The sequence below is a fragment of the Leptodactylus fuscus genome, chromosome 10, assembly GCF_031893055.1.
Source record: "Leptodactylus fuscus isolate aLepFus1 chromosome 10, aLepFus1.hap2, whole genome shotgun sequence".
NCBI lineage: Eukaryota > Metazoa > Chordata > Amphibia > Anura > Leptodactylidae > Leptodactylus > Leptodactylus fuscus.
The window spans coordinates 87,410,698-87,432,668 of record NC_134274.1 but is presented as its reverse complement, the minus strand read 5'-3'; the positions used below and the strand labels follow the sequence as shown (position 1 = coordinate 87,432,668).

The 21,971-nt window shown below is 45.8% G+C and overlaps 1 protein-coding gene across 1 annotated transcript in view; it reads right to left on the bottom strand.

Moving 5' to 3' along the window:
- Positions 1 to 21,971, bottom strand: part of RNF20 (ring finger protein 20) — a 31,295-nt gene that overhangs the window by 6,348 nt on the left and 2,976 nt on the right. The window contains 12 exon segments of the mRNA XM_075288307.1: positions 1 to 163; positions 237 to 358; positions 1,681 to 1,816; positions 3,490 to 3,669; positions 4,120 to 4,239; positions 6,416 to 6,493; positions 6,574 to 6,720; positions 6,969 to 7,087; positions 7,199 to 7,384; positions 7,712 to 7,856; positions 9,032 to 9,199; positions 9,282 to 9,456. Coding sequence (XP_075144408.1) covers positions 1 to 163; positions 237 to 358; positions 1,681 to 1,816; positions 3,490 to 3,669; positions 4,120 to 4,239; positions 6,416 to 6,493; positions 6,574 to 6,720; positions 6,969 to 7,087; positions 7,199 to 7,384; positions 7,712 to 7,856; positions 9,032 to 9,199; positions 9,282 to 9,410 — 1,693 coding nt within the window. The 5' untranslated portion in view covers positions 9,411 to 9,456.

Here is a 21,971-nt window from a genome sequence, read left to right as displayed (position 1 = left end):
TCCTCCTCTCACGTTTCAGGACGGGCTCCGGCTGGGACGAGGCCGGTGTCGGGGGGGCACTTTCTTCCGGCTCGGTCTTGATCTCCATGGGTTCCTCTTTGGGCTCCTCCACGCTGGACTGTGAGGGTAGCAGGAAGAGACCACTACTACTGCGAGAACGCATCTAAAAGACAGAGGGATGGTCGTCATGCAGTCGGTGCCGTGGGCCGCGCTCCTGGACGTCCTCGCTCACTTACCTTATTGATGTCTCCTTGGATCTCGCGCAGACGTCTCTTGTATCGCAGAACCTCCCCCTTTAGCTGATGGTTGTGGTTCTGGAGGCTGCTTATTAAATGTCTCATCTCCCGATTGATGGGACCTACCAAACAAAAACACCCCGTAAAAGTTGATTTTTGTGTTTTTATGTTTTATCTTCTGTAGTCCCACTATGTGACCTGAACACTAGGGAGCGCCCTGACTGCTGGTGTAATAATCCTCCGCACTTGTGTATTGCAGGACATTACACCTTTCAGCCTGATAACCTCTGGAAGAGTCTACTAGTGTGTTTCCCCGAAAATAGACGTGGCATGGCAGACATTTTGCTGCCTTGCCTAATATAAGATGCTCCCCCGAAAGTAAGACGTGGTCAATAGAAATGAATGGAAGTAGCCGGCAAGCCGGGGGGGGGGGGGGGGGGGGTGTGAATCGGCGTGCCGGGCGCTTCCATTCATTTCTATGGGAGCGTGTGTGGGCACCGACCGGAGGCATTAGCGCTGGATGTCTGCTGACACCAGAAGACACCAGGCGGCTACGGCGGCCGCCCGACTCCCGGGTGGCTGCCATAGTTAAACACCCGGCATCCTGCCGGGTGTTTAACTATGCCGGCCACCCGGGAGTCGGGCAGCTGCCGTAGCCACCTGGTGTCAGTAGACATCCAGCGCTAATGCCTCCGGTCGGTGGGCATTAACCCTTCTGGCGCCGGTGATCGCCGGGACCTGGAGCATGCTCCAGGGCCGACGTCACATTGGCATGACAGCTGGGAGCCTTGTAAAGGCTCTATGCAGCCTGCAAAAGAAATGACGATTTTTTTGCAATGCAATGCAATTGCAAAGGTCTGATCACTAATGCATTGCATTAGTGATCAGACCTTTGCAATTGCATTGCAAAAAATCGTCATTTCTTTTGAAGGCAGGTTGCCTGTCTGTAATGTATTACAGGGGGTTAATAAATGCAAAGAATAAGAAAATAAAAATAATGCAAAAATATATATATATATATATATATATATATATAGATATATATATATATATATATATATATATATATAACACATATAAAAGTATGTAAATACTGTGACACACATACCGTACATGTTAGGTATCCCTGTGTCCAAAATCGCCTGCTCTACAAATCTATAAAAATGTTTTTATACTGTACAGTATTTAATAAATGTTAATTTTTATATTTAGCAATATATGTGATTTCTTCTTTGAAAAAAATAAGACACCCCCTGAAAATAAGACATGGCGCATCTTTGGGAGCAAAAATTAATATAAGACACCGTCTTATTTTCGGGGAAACAGGGTAGGTTAGCCCTGACGGCTGGAAGCTTCCTGAGCCAGCGCCATCATCAGGCCCATAATAGTACAGCATTTCACATTAACCACTACCTGACATATCACGCTTGCTCTCCAGACTCACCAGCCTGCTCGTTGGCCGCCAGGGTCTGCTCAAACTCAATCCTCAGCATCTCGTACTCCTTCCGTACTTGAGCGAGTGTGTCCTCCAGCTGAATCACCTCTGTCCGCACTTTCTTCTGAAGAGCAACCTCATCCCTCTGCAAGATAACCGGGGGGATAATGTTATAATACACTAGTTGGTACCCGCGACTTGGTCTGCGGTGATTGTAGCAGTGGGTATATACAGGTGCGGGTAAGGTTTTCGTACTGTGTATAAGGTCTGGGATATGAAATGTAACTGTGTATCTTGTTTTTGCTGTAATTCAGAGAATCCGTGAGACTTTTGTGTTGCAGTTACTTTGTATTAGAGCCGCTATATATACGGTGTTGTGAGAAACTTTACATAGTGACTTTGGGCCAGAAGTATCTGAAGTTAACCCTTTCCCGCCGATGGCATTTTTTGATTTTCGTTTTTGACTCCCCTCCTTCTAAACCCCATAACTTTTTTATTTCTCCGCTCCCAGAGCCATATGAGGTCTTAATTTTTCCTGGGACAAATTTTTCTTCATGATGCCGCCATTATTTATTCTATATAATGTACTGGGAAGCAGGGAAAAAATTCAGAATGGGGTGGACTGGAAGAAAAAATGCATTTCTGCGACTTTCTTACGGGCTTTGGTTTTACGGCGTTCACTGCGCAGCCAAAATGACCTGTCCCCTGTATTCTGTGTTTCGTTACGATTTCGGGGATACCAAATTTATATGGTTTTATTTACATTTTGACCCCTTAAAAATCCAAAACTGTTTAAAAAAATTATTTTTTGAAAAGTCGCCATATTCCGACAGCCGTAACTTTTTTATACGTGCGTGTACGGGGATGTATAGGGCGTCTTTTTTTGCGGGACCGGGTGTACTTTGTAGTTCTACCATTTTCGGGAAATGTTATTGCTTTGATCACTTTTTATTCAAATTTTTATCAGAATCAAAACAGTGAAAAAACGGCGGTTTGGCACTTTTGACCATTTTTCCCGCTACGGCGTTTACTGAACAGGAAAAATATTTGTATAGCTTTGTAGAGCGGGCGATTTCGGAAGTGGGGATACCTAACATGTATGTGTTTCACAGTTTTTAACTACTTTTATATGTGTTCTAGGGAAAGGGGGGTGATTTGAATTTTTAAGCCTTTTTATTTATTTTTTTTATATTTTTTTTACTTTTTTTAAACTTCTTTTTTTTGCATTTATTAGACCGCCTAGGGGTATTGACATGGGTGGGCGGTGTCGCGGATTGTCAGAGCGGTGGGGGTCGGCAAACATGGCTGCTCTGGAGCGTTAAAGAGCGCCTCCTGGAGTATCGGTAAGGTGAGGGGCAAAGTGGTAAAGTATATGTATATGTGATTGTGTGGGGTTAGGGGCGAGGCTGTAGGGGGTAATAGGAATTTTGTGGCTTGCTATGGTCCAAAGTGTGTGAGATTGCAGAGATGGTGGTGTGAGTTTGGGTTTTGTGGGGGTCCTGGCACAAACGTATGTGCGCTATTGTGACGAAAAGTAGCCTATTGCGCAATGGGGTGTATTAACTATGTTTGTGGAAAATTTCAGCCAAATCGGTCGAGCGGTTTTTCCGTGATTGAGGAACAAACATCCGAACATCCAAACTCACAAACCCACAAACTTTCACATTTATAATATTAATAGGATGGTCATGTATACGGGGGCATTTGAACAGAATGGGTCAGTGAGCCCTCTATTAAGAAAGACACAGACGCCACACTGACAAAACCCACCGTCGTGTGCATGGAGCCTTAGTACGTTTCTGGGTTTCGGGCACTCACCTCGATAAGCTCCAGTTGGCGCTGGTGATTGCCGCGTGTCCCGTGTAGAAGTGACCGCGCCTCGTCCAACTGAGCCTTCAGCTGCAGAGATTCATTATACAGGACGGAGAACTGAGACTGCATGCAGCGGTACTCCGGAGACAGGCGCACGTTCTCCTCCACGGCGTTTGCCAGCAAAGCCTGATTGGGTATGTGAGATAGAAGGGATTATAGAATGGTGGTGGGTGACAGACGGCCCCCCGGACTCCTACCTGATCTCCAGCAAGCAGGCTGTAACAATCGTTCCCATGTGTTAGAGGAAACATCATGAATGTGACCGGCCGATGGTATCATATAAGTGCCATATGGCCTCTTCTCAGGCCGGTGACATCACATCCATTGGTCACATGATCATGCTGCTGCTCAGTCCTATTCAAATAAATGGAGCTGAGCTGCAGTACCAAGTACAGCCACTACCCAATGTATGGCGCTGTGCTTGGCAAGTAGTGAAGAGGCCACAGAACACAATCTAATAGTCCTGGACAACCCCTTTAACGTGTCAAGTCAGCAATGACACCATAGAAACCACCTGGTGGCCGGGTCTATACCCAAAGTGCTGTGTCCCCCAGTGAAATCAGCTAGAAAAAGTACCTGGAGCTCCTGGTTCTCCGCGGTCACATCCTGCAGGTCTTGTCTCAGTTTGTCCAATTCCTGCAGACGGTTGACCGCCAACTCCTTATTCATGTCGACCTCCGACGTCATCTCCTCAAACTGCAGGAAGACGGAAGAGAAGCAGAAATGTAAAGATTGAGAAATAACGTCAAAGATCCAGAAGCCGAGGGAAGAGTCCAAGATAAAGACATGCCGGACACCACGAGGGGCGGACATAGTACTAAGTGTATGTGCAGAAATGGAGGATTAAGAATTCCCTATAGATTGGTGTATACAGCTCTGACGGAGACCCTATAGATTGGTGTATACAGATCTGATGGACACCCTATAGATTGGTGTATACAGCTCTGATGGAGACCCTATAGATTGGTGTATACAGCTCTGATGGAGACCCTATAGATTGGTGTATACAGCTCTGATGGAGACCCTATAGATTGGTGTATACAGCTCTGATGGAGACCCTATAGATTGGTGTATACAGCTCTGATGGAGACCCTATAGATTGGTGTATACAGCTCTGATGGAGACCCTATAGATTGGTGTATACAGCTCTGATGGAGACCCTATAGATTGGTGTATACAGCTCTGATGGAGACCCTATAGATTGGTGTATACAGCTCTGATGGAGACCCTATAGATTGGTGTATACAGCTCTGATGGAGACCCTATAGATTGGTGTATACAGCTCTGATGGAGACCCTATAGATTGGTGTATACAGCTCTGATGGAGACCCTATAGATTGGTGTATACAGCTCTGATGGAGACCCTATAGATTGGTGTATACAGCTCTGATGGAGACCCTATAGATTGGTGTATACAGCTCTGATGGAGACCCTATAGATTGGTGTATACAGCTCTGATGGAGACCCTATAGATTGGTGTATACAGCTCTGATGGAGACCCTATAGATTGGTGTATACAGATCTGATGGAGACCCTATAGATTGGTGTATACAGCTCTGATGGAGACCCTATAGATTGGTGTATACAGATCTGATGGAGACCCTATAGATTGGTGTATACAGCTCTGATGGAGACCCTATAGACTGGTGTATACAGCTCTGATGGAGACCCTATAGATTGGTGTATACAGCTCTGATGGAGACCCTATAGATTGGTGTATACAGCTCTGATGGAGACCCTATAGATTGGTGTATACAGATCTGATGGAGACCCTATAGATTGGTGTATACAGCTCTGATGGAGACCCTATAGATTGGTGTATACAGCTCTGATGGAGACCCTATAGATTGGTGTATACAGCTCTGATGGAGACCCTATAGATTGGTGTATACAGATCTGATGGAGACCCTATAGATTGGTGTATACAGATCTGATGGAGACCCTATAGATTGGTGTATACAGCTCTGATGGAGACCCTATAGATTGGTGTATACAGATCTGATGGAGACCCTATAGATTGGTGTATACAGCTCTGATGGAGACCCTATAGACATATAGGACATACAAACATGAGAGTGGAAAAACGAACGACAAAAACACACCAAAGCAGCATTATTGGAGGAGCATACTGTATAAGGAAAGTCCACTGAGCTCTGAACTTGGAGCTTCACAAGCAGCCCCTGATCCTACAGTAAAAGGCCTCTGGTACTTGCTTATCTATCCCTGAGCAGTCGCGGCATCGGCTTCTAAGAAGTTCAGTATTATTAACACACGGCAGATTATATACAGACGCCTATACGCTCATGAGGTGACCTCAAAGTTATAATAGATCCCAAAACCTATGATAAAGAGAAGAGACACAAAAATGCTGGAGAAGAGCTAGGAGGGGTGAAGAGGAAGAACGTGTCACATGGAAAGTCCACTGAGCTCTGAACTTGGAGCTTCACAAGCAGAGGCTGATCCTACAGTAGATGTCTCCTGCGTCCACGAAAGTCATTATTATCCACACACACAGCGGGTCACTAGATCATTCAGGTGGGCTTACAAGTCGTTTCTTCTTCCAAAATCTCAGCAGGCCCACCCACGAGAGAAGAGAAGAGAAACAAAACACTCTAGAGGAGCATTAGGAGAAGAAAAGAGCGATGGAAAGTGTGGCTGCTCTGAACTCTGAACTTGTAGCTTCACAAGCAGAAACTGCAGGAAAACAAAAGCAGCAACGTATGATGGAACTAACCCGAACCCCTGTGTAGGGGCGTCGCTATAGGGGGGCAGAGGTAACAGCCGATACTGGACTGGACAACAGGAATGAAGGAAAGTCACCTGTCCAGTACTAACGGGGAGACATTACTGCCTATAGGGGACATTACTTCACCTTCTTAGAGTTGATGGTTATGGTTCCTCCGTACAAGCTGCTTCCCGCCCCGTACACTTTGTAGCCCTTGGAGTTCACCTGACAAGAGAATATCTATTAATTCCGGGGTCACGTGAACCATGTGGCTGCCGCGCGATGACATCATCAGTATGTCTTACCCTCTCCAGGACCTCGGACAAGTGTCTGTTCAGCCGCTGCTCCCTTTTGCGGACCTTATCGATGTCCCACTGTAGATCTTCGATGAGACCGTCCAGCACAGACACTCGGGACTCGGCGTTCTCTAGACGTGTTTGCAGCTGGGCGAACTGGAGGGAGAACAAGGACTGGAGTTAGGGTGTAGTCGGTGACACCTCCGCCGGGCGCCCTTACAGATGTGCGTCAGCATGGGTGCCTGGTGCCAAGGTCTACCAAGTAATACCATGACAATACAGCTGGGAATCCTGCTTAGTAGTAGAGCTGCAATACCAAGCCCAGCCACTATACGGAACATCGCACCCCACCGATCAGGGCCGGTCACCCCTCTAATATTACAGCTCTGCAGTGGCGGCTTTACCTCCTGGGTCATGTTCTGCTGCTTCTCCTGCAGCCGCTTGCACACTTCCTGCAGCCGCATGTTCTCATTCGTCAGCATGGAGTTCAGTTCTTTGACGGCTTCCTCCATCTGAGCCGAATCTACCGGAAAAAAACAAAGAGTGTATAGCGCAGTGCACACTGACACCACCCAACCAACCCACCCACCACCTGATGTTCCTAGATCGGCGCGGCTGGCGATGAAGGTCTTACCATTACTGCTGAGCTTGGCAGACACAAGGTCCAACCGGGCGTGCAAGCGATCGTACACCAGCACAATGCGGGAAACGGCTCGGCGAGAAGACTCCACGCGTTCCTGCAGCTGAGACTCAATCTCCTCACTGCTGCTGCTGGCCAGGGTGCCCAGGAAGGAGAAGGACGACTCCGTCAGGCCGTCCCCTGCAAGCGAAACAAGCGCAGAAATGTCAGCAACACTTAAAGGGATATTCTGGGACTATGGGATTGATTGCTGTGGCCGTGATTGGTATTGCAGCTCAGCCCCATGCAATGGAATGGGACTGCCCTACAGTAGGAACATGTGACCAATGGAAGTGACGTGGCCTGAGACGAAGAAATGGAGCTCAGTATACACAGACAACCTCACGTCTCCTTGAAGAAGTAAAGCCCCTTTATTGGGCAATGCTGTGACTTCATCAGACCACAAATCTGGAAGGATCCACTTTGGGGAAGGGGGGGGTGTCTTAGGACTGGGGATTGCACTCTCACCTCTTTCGCTGTCCTTACGCTCTGAGTTACTGTCGGAGTCCGGCTCGGGCTCTGGAATGGCCAACGCTTTACGTTCACTAAGGAATTCCCCCAAGTCTTGGTCCAAGTCGTAGCGGCCGAGGAGGATGCGAATATTTTCATCAAACTGAACGGGTGGAAAGTAAAGGACAGTATATAAGAAAACGGAAACATGGCTGCAGCGGACCACCGTGGGCTTATGTCCATCATCTCACCCTCCCCATTATCAATCAGAAAGTATGCTCGTCATTTAACCCCGTAAAGACGCCAAATCGTTTGTACATTAATGACTGTTTAACCCCTTCCCGCCGATGGCATTTTTTGATTTTCGTTTTTGACTCCCCTCCTTCTAAACCCCATAACTTTTTTATTTCTCCGCTCCCAGAGCCATATGAGGTCTTAATTTTTGCGGGACAAATTTTTCTTCATGATGCCGCCATTATTTATTCTATATACTGTACTGGGAAGCAGGGAAAAAATTCAAAATGGGGTGGATTTGACGAAAAAATGCATTTCTGCGACTTTCTTACGGGCTTTGGTTTTACGGCGTTCACTGTGCAGCCAAAATGACATGTCCCCTGTATTCTGTGTTTCGGTACGGTTCCAGGGATACCAAATTTATATGGTTATATTTACATTTTGACCCCTAAAAAAAATTCCAAAACTGTGTTAAAAATTTTTTTTTCTAAAAGTCGCCATATTCCGACGGCCGTAACTTTTTTATACATAGGTGTACGGGGATGCATAGGGCGTCTTTTTTTGCGGGGCCGGGTGTACTTTTTAGTTCTACCATTTTCAGGAAATGTTTTTGCTTTGATCACTTTTTATTCAAATTTTTATCAGAATCAAAACAGTGAAAAAACGGCGGTTTGGCACTTTCGACTATTTTTCCCGCTACGGCGTTTACCGAACAGGAAAAATATTTGTATAGATTTGTAGAGCCGGCGATTTCGGACGCGGGGATACCTAACATGTATGTGTTTCACAGTTTTTAACTACTTTTATATGTGTTCTAGGGAAAGGGGGGTGATTTGAACTTTTAATTCTTTTTATTTTTTTTATATTTTTTTTTACTTTTTTTTTTATTTTTTTTTTGCATTTATTAGACCCCCTAGGGGGTGTTGAACCCCAGGGAGATAATCCCTCTGATAGCTAGCCCCGACCCTCGGCAGGATGTAATGGCGTAGGTACAGTGCCATACTATTACGGCGCTGATCGGTAACATAACAATACCCTAAGATCTTGTATTATATGGCCACATATAGCCATACGATCCCGCCACGTAGAGGCCACGTCACTGACCTGACTCCAGTAGCGATTGATGATAAGAAGCGATGCATCATCTGTGGCCTGCCGCTTCTCCAGGGTCTCTATACGGTCCCGCAGCTCATCTTCTATGGCCTGTCTTTGGTCCAGCATGCCGGCCAGCTTCTTGTTCTTCACCTGCAGGGTCCGCAGGTCCTGCTCCTCCTGCAAGAGGTCACAGACAAGGTCAGAAATGGGGGAAAGGGAAAGGAAACAACCAGAGAAGCAGCACAAGCATCGGACTTACTGTAGAGGAGACCCCGCCAAGCTTTATAGTCTCCACTGTGGTCCCAGAATCCTCCACTGCTGCCTTCTTCTCAGGGGGCCCGGAGGGGCCGGCGTCCCCCGCTGCTCTCTTACTACCCGCACCCGACATCCTGGAAGATCCAGTAGAAGTGGTGCTGAGATCTGGAGAGGTGTGTCTGATAGAAAGACAATTATACATCAATGAATATCCCCCGTACAAGGGGTAAAACTGCCCCTATATAACAGCGCCATCTACAAATACCCCCATACAGTGTCTACCACTCCCCTATATAATACTGCCATCTACAAATACCCCCATACAGTGTCTACCACTCCCCTATATAACAGTGCCATCTACAAATACCCCCATACAGTGTCTACCACTCCCCTATATAATACTGCCATCTACAAATACCCCCATACAATGGGTAAAACTGCCCCTATATAACAGCGCCATCTACAAATACCCCCATACAGTGTCTACCACTCCCCTATATAATACTGCCATCTACAAATACCCCCATACAGTGTCTACCACTCCCCTATATAACAGTGCCATCTACAAATACCCCCATACAGTGTCTACCACTCCCCTATATAATACTGCCATCTACAAATACCCCCATACAGTGTCTACCACTCCCCTATATAATACTGCCATCTACAAATACCCCCATACAGTGTCTACCACTCCCCTATAGAATACTGCCATCTACAAATACCCCCATACAGTGTCTACCACTCCCCTATATAACAGTGCCATCTACAAATACCCCCATACAGTGTCTACCACTCCCCTATATAACAGTGCCATCTACAAATACCCCCATACAGTGTCTACCACTCCCCTATATAACAGTGCCATCTACAAATACCCCCATACAGTGTCTACCACTCCCCTATATAACAGTGCCATCTACAAATACCCCCATACAGTGTCTACCACTCCCCTATATAATAGCGCCATCTACAAATACCCCCATACAGTGTCTACCACTCCCCTATATAACAGTGCCATCTACAAATACCCCCATACAGTGTCTACCACTCCCCTATATAACAGCGCCATCTACAAATACCCCCATACAGTGTCTACCACTCCCCTATATAACAGTGCCATCTACAAATACCGCCATACAGTGTCTACCACTCCCCTATATAACAGTGCCATCTACAAATACCCCCATACAGTGTCTACCACTCCCCTATATAACAGTGCCATCTACAAATACCCCCATACAGTGTCTACCACTCCCCTATATAACAGTGCTATCTACAAATACCCCCATACAGTGTCTACCACTCCCCTATATAATAGCGCCATCTACAAATACCCCCATACAGTGTATACCACTCCCCTATATAATAGCGCCATCTACAAATACCCCCATACAGTGTATACCACTCCCCTATATAATAGCGCTATCTACAAATACCGCCATACAGTGTCTACCACTCCCCTATATAACAGCACCATCTACAAATACCCCCATACAGTGTCTACCACTCCCCTATATAATACTGCCATCTACAAATATCCCCATACAGTGTCTACCACTCCCCTATATAACAGCGCCATCTACAAATACCCCCATACAGTGTCTACCACTCCCCTATATAACAGTGCCATCTACAAATACCGCCATACAGTGTCTACCACTCCCCTATATAATACTGCCATCTACAAATACCCCCATACAGTGTCTACCACTCCCCTATATAATACTGCCATCTACAAATACCCACATACAGTGTCTACCACTCCCCTATATAATAGCGCTATCTACAAATACCCCCATACAGTGTCTACCACTCCCCTATATAATACTGCCATCTACAAATACCCCCATACAGTGTCTACCACTCCCCTATATAACAGCGCCATCTACAAATACCCCCATACAGTGTCTACCACTCCCCTATATAATACTGCCATCTACAAATACCCCCATACAGTGTATACCACTCCCCTATATAATACTGCCATCTACAAATACCCCCATACAGTGTCTACCACTCCCCTATATAACAGTGCCATCTACAAATACCCCCATACAGTGTCTACCACTCCCCTATATAACAGCGCCATCTACAAATACCCCCATACAGTGTCTACCACTCCCCTATATAACAGTGCCATCTACAAATACCCCCATACAGTGTCTACCACTCCCCTATATAACAGTGCCATCTACAAATACCCCCATACAGTGTCTACCACTCCCCTATATAATAGCGCCATCTACAAATACCCCCATACAGTGTATACCACTCCCCTATATAATAGCGCCATCTACAAATACCCCCATACAGTGTCTACCACTCCCCTATATAACAGTGCCATCTACAAATACCGCCATACAGTGTCTACCACTCCCCTATATAACAGTGCCATCTACAAATACCCCCATACAGTGTATACCACTCCCCTATATAATAGCGCCATCTACAAATACCGCCATACAGTGTCTACCACTCCCCTATATAACAGCGCCATCTACAAATACCCCCATACAGTGTATACCACTCCCCTATATAATAGCGCCATCTACAAATACCGCCATACAGTGTCTACCACTCCCCTATATAACAGTGCCATCTACAAATACCCCCATACAGTATCTACCACTCCCCTATATAATAGCGCCATCTACAAATACCGCCATACAGTGTCTACCACTCCCCTATATAACAGCACCATCTACAAATACCCCCATACAGTGTCTACCACTCCCCTATATAATACTGCCATCTACAAATACCCCCATACAGTGTCTACCACTCCCCTATATAACAGCGCCATCTACAAATACCCCCATACAGTGTCTACCACTCCCCTATATAACAGTGCCATCTACAAATACCCCCATACAGTGTCTACCACTCCCCTATATAACAGCACCATCTACAAATACCCCCATACAATGGGTAAAACTGCCCCTATATAACAGCGCCATCTACAAATACCCCCATACAATGGGTAAAACTGCCCCTATATAACAGCGCCATCTACAAATACCCCCATACAGTGTCTACCACTCCCCTATATAATAGCGCCATCTACAAATACCCCCATACAGTGTCTACCACTCCCCTATATAATACTGCCATCTACAAATACCCCCATACAGTGTCTACCACTCCCCTATATAACAGCACCATCTACAAATACCCCCATACAGTGTCTACCACTCCCCTATATAATACTGCCATCTACAAATACCCCCATACAGTGTCTACCACTCCCCTATATAACAGTGCCATCTACAAATACCCCCATACAGTGTCTACCACTCCCCTATATAACAGTGCCATCTACAAATACCCCCATACAGTGTCTACCACTCCCCTATATAATACTGCCATCTACAAATACCCCCATACAGTGTCTACCACTCCCCTATATAATACTGCCATCTACAAATACCCCCATACAGTGTCTACCACTCCCCTATATAATACTGCCATCTACAAATACCCCCATACAGTGTCTACCACTCCCCTATATAACAGTGCCATCTACAAATACCCCCATACAGTGTCTACCACTCCCCTATATAACAGTGCCATCTACAAATACCCCCATACAGTGTCTACCACTCCCCTATATAATAGCGCCATCTACAAATACCCCCATACAGTGTCTACCACTCCCCTATATAACAGTGCCATCTACAAATACCCCCATACAGTTTCTACCACTCCCCTATATAACAGTGCCATCTACAAATACCCCCATACAGTGTCTACCACTCCCCTATATAATACTGCCATCTACAAATACCCCCATACAGTGTCTACCACTCCCCTATATAATACTGCCATCTACAAATACCCCCATACAGTGTCTACCACTCCCCTATATAATACTGCCATCTACAAATACCCCCATACAGTGTCTACCACTCCCCTATATAACAGTGCCATCTACAAAATACCCCCATACAGTGTCTACCACTCCCCTATATAACAGCGCCATCTACAAATACCCCCATACAGTGTCTACCACTCCCCTATATAACAGTGCCATCTACAAATACCCCCATACAGTGTCTACCACTCCCCTATATAACAGTGCCATCTACAAATACCCCCATACAGTGTCTACCACTCCCCTATATAACAGTGCCATCTACAAATACCGCCATACAGTGTCTACCACTCCCCTATATAACAGTGCCATCTACAAATACCGCCATACAGTGTCTACCACTCCCCTATATAACAGTGCCATCTACAAATACCCCCATACAGTGTCTACCACTCCCCTATATAACAGTGCCATCTACAAATACCCCCATACAGTGTCTACCACTCCCCTATATAATACTGCCATCTACAAATACCCCCATACAGTGTCTACCACTCCCCTATATAATACTGCCATCTACAAATACCCCCATACAGTGTCTACCACTCCCCTATATAACAGTGCCATCTACAAATACCCCCATACAGTGTCTACCACTCCCCTATATAACAGTGCCATCTACAAATACCGCCATACAGTGTCTACCACTCCCCTATATAACAGTGCCATCTACAAATACCGCCATACAGTGTCTACCACTCCCCTATATAACAGTGCCATCTACAAATACCCCCATACAGTGTCTACCACTCCCCTATATAATACTGCCATCTACAAATACCGCCATACAGTGTCTACCACTCCCCTATATAATACTGCCATCTACAAATACCCCCATACAGTGTCTACCACTCCCCTATATAACAGCGCCATCTACAAATACCGCCATACAGTGTCTACCACTCCCCTATATAATACTGCCATCTACTAATACCCCCATACAGTGTCTACCACTCCCCTATATAACAGCGCCATCTACAAATACCCCCATACAGTGTCTACCACTCCCCTATATAACAGCACCATCTACAAATACCCCCATACAGTGTCTATCACTCCCCTATATAATACTGCCATCTACAAATACCCCCATACAGTGTCTACCACTCTCCTATATAACAGTGCCATCTACAAATACCCCCATACAGTGTCTACCACTCCCCTATATAACAGTGCCATCTACAAATACCCCCATACAGTGTCTACCACTCCCCTATATAATAGCGCCATCTACAAATACCCCCATACAGTGTCTACCACTCCCCTATATAACAGCGCCATCTACAAATACCGCCATACAGTGTCTACCACTCCCCTATATAACAGTGCCATCTACAAATACCCCCATACAGTGTCTACCACTCCCCTATATAATACTGCCATCTACAAATACCCCCATACAGTGTCTACCACTCCCCTATATAACAGCGCCATCTACAAATACCCCCATACAGTGTCTACCACTCCCCTATATAATACTGCCATCTACAAATACCCCCATACAGTGTCTACCACTCCCCTATATAACAGCGCCATCTACAAATACCGCCATACAGTGTCTACCACTCCCCTATATAACAGTGCCATCTACAAATACCCCCATACAGTGTCTACCACTCCCCTATATAACAGCGCCATCTACAAATACCCCCATACAGTGTCTACCACTCCCCTATATAACAGTGCCATCTACAAATACCCCCATACAGTGTCTACCACTCCCCTATATAATACTGCCATCTACAAATACCCCCATACAGTGTCTACCACTCCCCTATATAACAGTGCCATCTACAAATACCCCCATACAGTGTCTACGACTCCCCTATATAACAGCACCATCTACAAATACCCCCATACAGTGTCTACCACTCCCCTATATAATACTGCCATCTACAAATACCTCCATACAGTGTCTACCACTCCCCTATATAATACTGCCATCTACAAATACCCCCATACAGTGTCTACCACTCCCCTATATAATAGCGCCATCTACAAATACCCCCATACAGTGTCTACCACTCCCCTATATAACAGCACCATCTACAAATACCCCCATACAGTGTCTACCACTCCCCTATATAATAGTGCCATCTACAAATACCGCCATACAGTGTCTACCACTCCCCTATATAATACTGCCATCTACAAATACCCCCATACAGTGTCTACCACTCCCCTATATAACAGTGCCATCTACAAATACCCCCATACAGTGTCTACCACTCCCCTATATAATAGCGCCATCTACAAATACCCCCATACAGTGTCTACCACTCCCCTATATAACAGCACCATCTACAAATACCCCCATACAGTGTCTACCACTCCCCTATATAATACTGCCATCTACAAATACCCCCATACAGTGTCTACCACTCCCCTATATAATAGCGCCATCTACAAATACCCCCATACAGTGTCTACCACTCCCCTATATAACAGCGCCATCTACAAATACCCCCATACAGTGTCTACCACTCCCCTATATAATACTGCCATCTACAAATACCCCCATACAGTGTCTACCACTCCCCTATATAACAGTGCCATCTACAAATACCCCCATACAGTGTCTACCACTCCCCTATATAATACTGCCATCTACAAATACCCCCATACAGTGTCTACCACTCCCCTATATAATAGCGCCATCTACAAATACCCCCATACAGTGTCTACCACTCCCCTATATAATACTGCCATCTACAAATACCCCCATACAGTGTCTACCACTCCCCTATATAACAGTGCCATCTACAAATACCCCCATACAGTGTCTACCACTCCCCTATATAACAGCACCATCTACAAATACCCCCATACAGTGTCTACCACTCCCCTATATAATACTGCCATCTACAAATACCCCCATACAGTGTCTACCACTCCCCTATATAACAGTGCCATCTACAAATACCCCCATACAGTGTCTACCACTCCCCTATATAACAGCGCCATCTACAAATACCCCCATACAGTGTCTACCACTCCCCTATATAATACTGCCATCTACAAATACCCCCATACAGTGTCTACCACTCCCCTATATAATACTGCCATCTACAAATACCCCCATACAGTGTCTACCACTCCCCTATATAATACTGCCATCTACAAATACCCCCATACAGTGTCTACCACTCCCCTATATAACAGCACCATCTACAAATACCCCCATACAGTGTATACCACTCCCCTATATAATACTGCCATCTACAAATACCCCCATACAGTGTCTACCACTCCCCTATATAATACTGCCATCTACAAATACCCCCATACAGTGTCTACCACTCCCCTATATAATACTGCCATCTACAAATACCGCCATACAGTGTCTACCACTCCCCTATATAATACTGCCATCTACAAATACCCCCATACAGTGTCTACCACTCCCCTATATAACAGTGCCATCTACAAATACCCCCATACAGTGTCTACCACTCCCCTATATAATAGCGCCATCTACAAATACCCCCATACAGTGTCTACCACTCCCCTATATAACAGCACCATCTACAAATACCCCCATACAGTGTCTACCACTCCCCTATATAATACTGCCATCTACAAATACCCCCATACAGTGTCTACCACTCCCCTATATAACAGCGCCATCTACAAATACCCCCATACAGTGTCTACCACTCCCCTATATAATACTGCCATCTACAAATACCCCCATACAGTGTCTACCACTCCCCTATATAACAGTGCCATCTACAAATACCCCCATACAGTGTCTACCACTCCCCTATATAATACTGCCATCTACAAATACCCCCATACAGTGTCTACCACTCCCCTATATAATAGCGCCATCTACAAATACCCCCATACAGTGTCTACCACTCCCCTATATAATACTGCCATCTACAAATACCCCCATACAGTGTCTACCACTCCCCTATATAATAGCGCCATCTACAAATACCCCCATACAGTGTCTACCACTCCCCTATATAATACTGCCATCTACAAATACCCCCATACAGTGTCTACCACTCCCCTATATAACAGTGCCATCTACAAATACCCCCATACAGTGTCTACCACTCCCCTATATAACAGCACCATCTACAAATACCCCCATACAGTGTCTACCACTCCCCTATATAATACTGCCATCTACAAATACCCCCATACAGTGTCTACCACTCCCCTATATAACAGTGCCATCTACAAATACCCCCATACAGTGTCTACCACTCCCCTATATAACAGCGCCATCTACAAATACCCCCATACAGTGTCTACCACTCCCCTATATAATAGTGCCATCTACAAATACCCCCATACAGTGTCTACCACTCCCCTATATAATACTGCCATCTACAAATACCGCCATACAGTGTCTACCACTCCCCTATATAATACTGCCATCTACAAATACCCCCATACAGTGTCTACCACTCCCCTATATAATACTGCCATCTACAAATACCCCCATACAGTGTCTACCACTCCCCTATATAATACTGCCATCTACAAATACCCCCATACAGTGTCTACCACTCCCCTATATAACAGCACCATCTACAAATACCCCCATACAGTGTATACCACTCCCCTATATAATACTGCCATCTACAAATACCCCCATACAGTGTCTACCACTCCCCTATATAATACTGCCATCTACAAATACCCCCATACAGTGTCTACCACTCCCCTATATAACAGCGCCATCTACAAATACCCCCATACAGTGTCTACCACTCCCCTATATAATACTGCCATCTACAAATACCCCCATACAGTGTCTACCACTCCCCTATATAATACTGCCATCTACAAATACCCCCATACAGTGTCTACCACTCCCCTATATAATACTGCCATCTACAAATACCCCCATACAGTGTCTACCACTCCCCTATATAACAGCACCATCTACAAATACCCCCATACAGTGTATACCACTCCCCTATATAATACTGCCATCTACAAATACCCCCATACAGTGTCTACCACTCCCCTATATAATACTGCCATCTACAAATACCCCCATACAGTGTCTACCACTCCCCTATATAACAGTGCCATCTACAAATACCCCCATACAGTGTCTACCACTCCCCTATATAATACTGCCATCTACAAATACCCCCATACAGTGTCTACCACTCCCCTATATAATACTGCCATCTACAAATACCCCCATACAGTGTCTACCACTCCCCTATATAACAGCGCCATCTACAAATACCCCCATACAGTGTCTACCACTCCCCTATATAACAGTGCCATCTACAAATACCCCCATACAGTGTCTACCACTCCCCTATATAACAGCGCCATCTACAAATACCCCCATACAGTGTCTACCACTCCCCTATATAATACTGCCATCTACAAATACCCCCATACAGTGTCTACCACTCCCCTATATAACAGTGCCATCTACAAATACCCCCATACAGTGTCTACCACTCCCCTATATAACAGCGCCATCTACAAATACCCCCATACAGTGTCTACCACTCCCCTATATAATAGTGCCATCTACAAATACCGCCATACAGTGTCTACCACTCCCCTATATAACAGCGCCATCTACAAATACCCCCATACAGTGTCTACCACTCCCCTATATAATACTGCCATCTACAAATACCCCCATACAGTGTCTACCACTCCCCTATATAATACTGCCATCTACAAATACCCCCATACAGTATCTACCACTCCCCTATATAATACTGCCATCTACAAATACCCCCATACAGTGTCTACCACTCCCCTATATAATACTGCCATCTACAAATACCCCCATACAGTGTCTACCACTCCCCTATATAATACTGCCATCTACAAATACCGCCATACAGTGTCTACCACTCCCCTATATAACAGCGCCATCTACAAATACCCCCATACAGTGTCTACCACTCCCCTATATAATACTGCCATCTACAAATACCCCCATACAGTGTCTACCACTCCCCTATATAACAGCGCCATCTACAAATACCGCCATACAGTGTCTACCACTCCCCTATATAACAGTGCCATCTACAAATACCCCCATACAGTGTATACCACTCCCCTATATAATACTGCCATCTACAAATACCGCCATACAGTGTCTACCACTCCCCTATATAATACTGCCATCTACAAATACCGCCATACAGTGTCTACCACTCCCCTATATAATAGCGCCATCTACAAATACCCCCATACAGTGTCTACCACTCCCCTATATAATAGTGCCATCTACAAATACCGCCATACAGTGTCTACCACTCCCCTATATAACAGCGCCATCTACAAATACCCCCATACAGTGTCTACCACTCCCCTATATAACAGTGCCAACTACAAATACCCCCATACAGTGTCTACCACTCCCCTATATAACAGCACCATCTACAAATACCGCCATACAGTGTCTACCACTCCCCTATATAATAGTGCCATCTACAAATACCGCCATACAGTGTCTACCACTCCCCTATATAATAGCGCCATCTACAAATACCCCCATACAGTGTCTACCACTCCCCTATATAACAGCACCATCTACAAATACCGCCATACAGTGTCTACCACTCCCCTATATAACAGCGCCATCTACAAATACCGCCATACAGTGTCTACCACTCCCCTATATAACAGTGCCATCTACAAATACCCCCATACAGTGTATACCACTCCCCTATATAATACTGCCATCTACAAATACCGCCATACAGTGTCTACCACTCCCCTATATAATACTGCCATCTACAAATACCGCCATACAGTGTCTACCACTCCCCTATATAATAGCGCCATCTACAAATACCCCCATACAGTGTCTACCACTCCCCTATATAATACTGCCATCTACAAATACCCCCATACAGTGTCTACCACTCCCCTATATAATAGTGCCATCTACAAATACCGCCATACAGTGTCTACCACTCCCCTATATAACAGCGCCATCTACAAATACCGCCATACAGTGTCTACCACTCCCCTATATAACAGCGCCATCTACAAATACCCCCATACAGTGTCTACCACTCCCCTATATAATACTGCCATCTACAAATACCGCCATACAGTGTCTACCACTCCCCTATATAACAGCGCCATCTACAAATACCGCCATACAGTGTCTACCACTCCCCTATATAACAGCGCCATCTACAAATACCCCCATACAGTGTCTACCACTCCCCTATATAACAGTGCCAACTACAAATACCCCCATACAGTGTCTACCACTCCCCTATATAACAGCACCATCTACAAATACCGCCATACAGTGTCTACCACTCCCCTATATAATAGTGCCATCTACAAATACCGCCATACAGTGTCTACCATTCTCTTCTCTCTGACCACCCCCCAAAGTGTCAAAAATGAAACGTAGCTGACAGGAGAGCGCAGAGATGTGACTGCTGACAGCCAGTGCTGTATACGCTGTATACCTTCTCATCTATAACACATCCCGCTTATCAGGCCCGCAGCGTGTTACTATGGCTGACGCTGCTAAGACCGGGTACACACAGGGCAAAACCGCCGCAGGGGGCTAAACTACATTGACTTACACTGCAGCAAAGTGGATGGGATTACAGGAGTGTCTCAGCCAAGAGAAATGTGGGGCTGAACCTCCAAACCACCAGGGGCGCCATATCCATGGACTGAACCCGCAAGCTGCGGAGCGTATAAGGGGGAGATCTCCGGGCTGCAGAAATGGCGCACTACTGGGAACGGAGGTGGTTGCAGAGCTGCAGACATTCCAGGGGGCAACACCGAGGCTCAGTGGTTAGCACTGTAACCTTATAGAGCTGGAGTCCTGGGCTCGAATCCTGACAAGGACAACAACTGTCAGGAGTTTGTATGTTCTCCCCGTGTTTGCGTGGATTTCCTCCCATACCCCTATATGGGGCTCACAAGCTACAATAAAAACAAAAAAACAAAAGAGAGAGGGATGTGTGAGTTACCGGGGTCCCTGTGCCCATTACTAAGGTGTGTTAGCCCCCGACGCCCCGGTATGTGTATACAGCAGTCATGTATGTGGTGTCTATAGCTGTGGATGGAGGGGGTTATACTCCATACTAGTTACAGCCCCGGCGCCCCGGTATGTGTATACAGCAGTCATGTATGTGCAGTGTATGTGGTGTCTATAGCTGTGGATGGAGGGGGTTATACTCCATACTAGTTACAGCCCCGGTATGTGTATACAGCAGTCATGTATGTGCAGTGTATGTGGTGTCTATAGCTGTGGATGGAGGGGGTTATACTCCATACTAGTTACAGCCCCGGCGCCCCAGTATGTGTATACAGCAGTCATGTATGTGGTGTCTATAGCTGTGGATGGAGGGGGTTATACTCCATACTAGTTACAGCCCCGGTATGTGTATACAGCAGTCATGTATGTGCAGTGTATGTGGGTGTCTATAGCTGTGGATGGAGGGGGTTATACTCCATACTAGTTACAGCCCCGATATGTGTATACAGCAGTCATGTATGTGGTGTCTATAGCTGTGGATGGAGGGGGTTATACTCCATACTAGTTACAGCCCCGGTATGTGTATACAGCAGTCATGTATGTGCGGTGTATGTGGTGTCTATAGCTGTGGATGGAGGGGGTTATACTCCATACTAGTTACAGCCCCGGTATGTGTATACAGCAGTCATGTATGTGGTGTCTATAGCTGTGGATGGAGGGGGTTATACTCCATACTAGTTACAGCCCCGGTATGTGTATACAGCAGTCATGTATGTGGTGTCTATAGCTGTGGATGGAGGGGGTTATACTCCATACTAGTTACAGCCCCGGTATGTGTATACAGCAGTCATGTATGTGCAGTG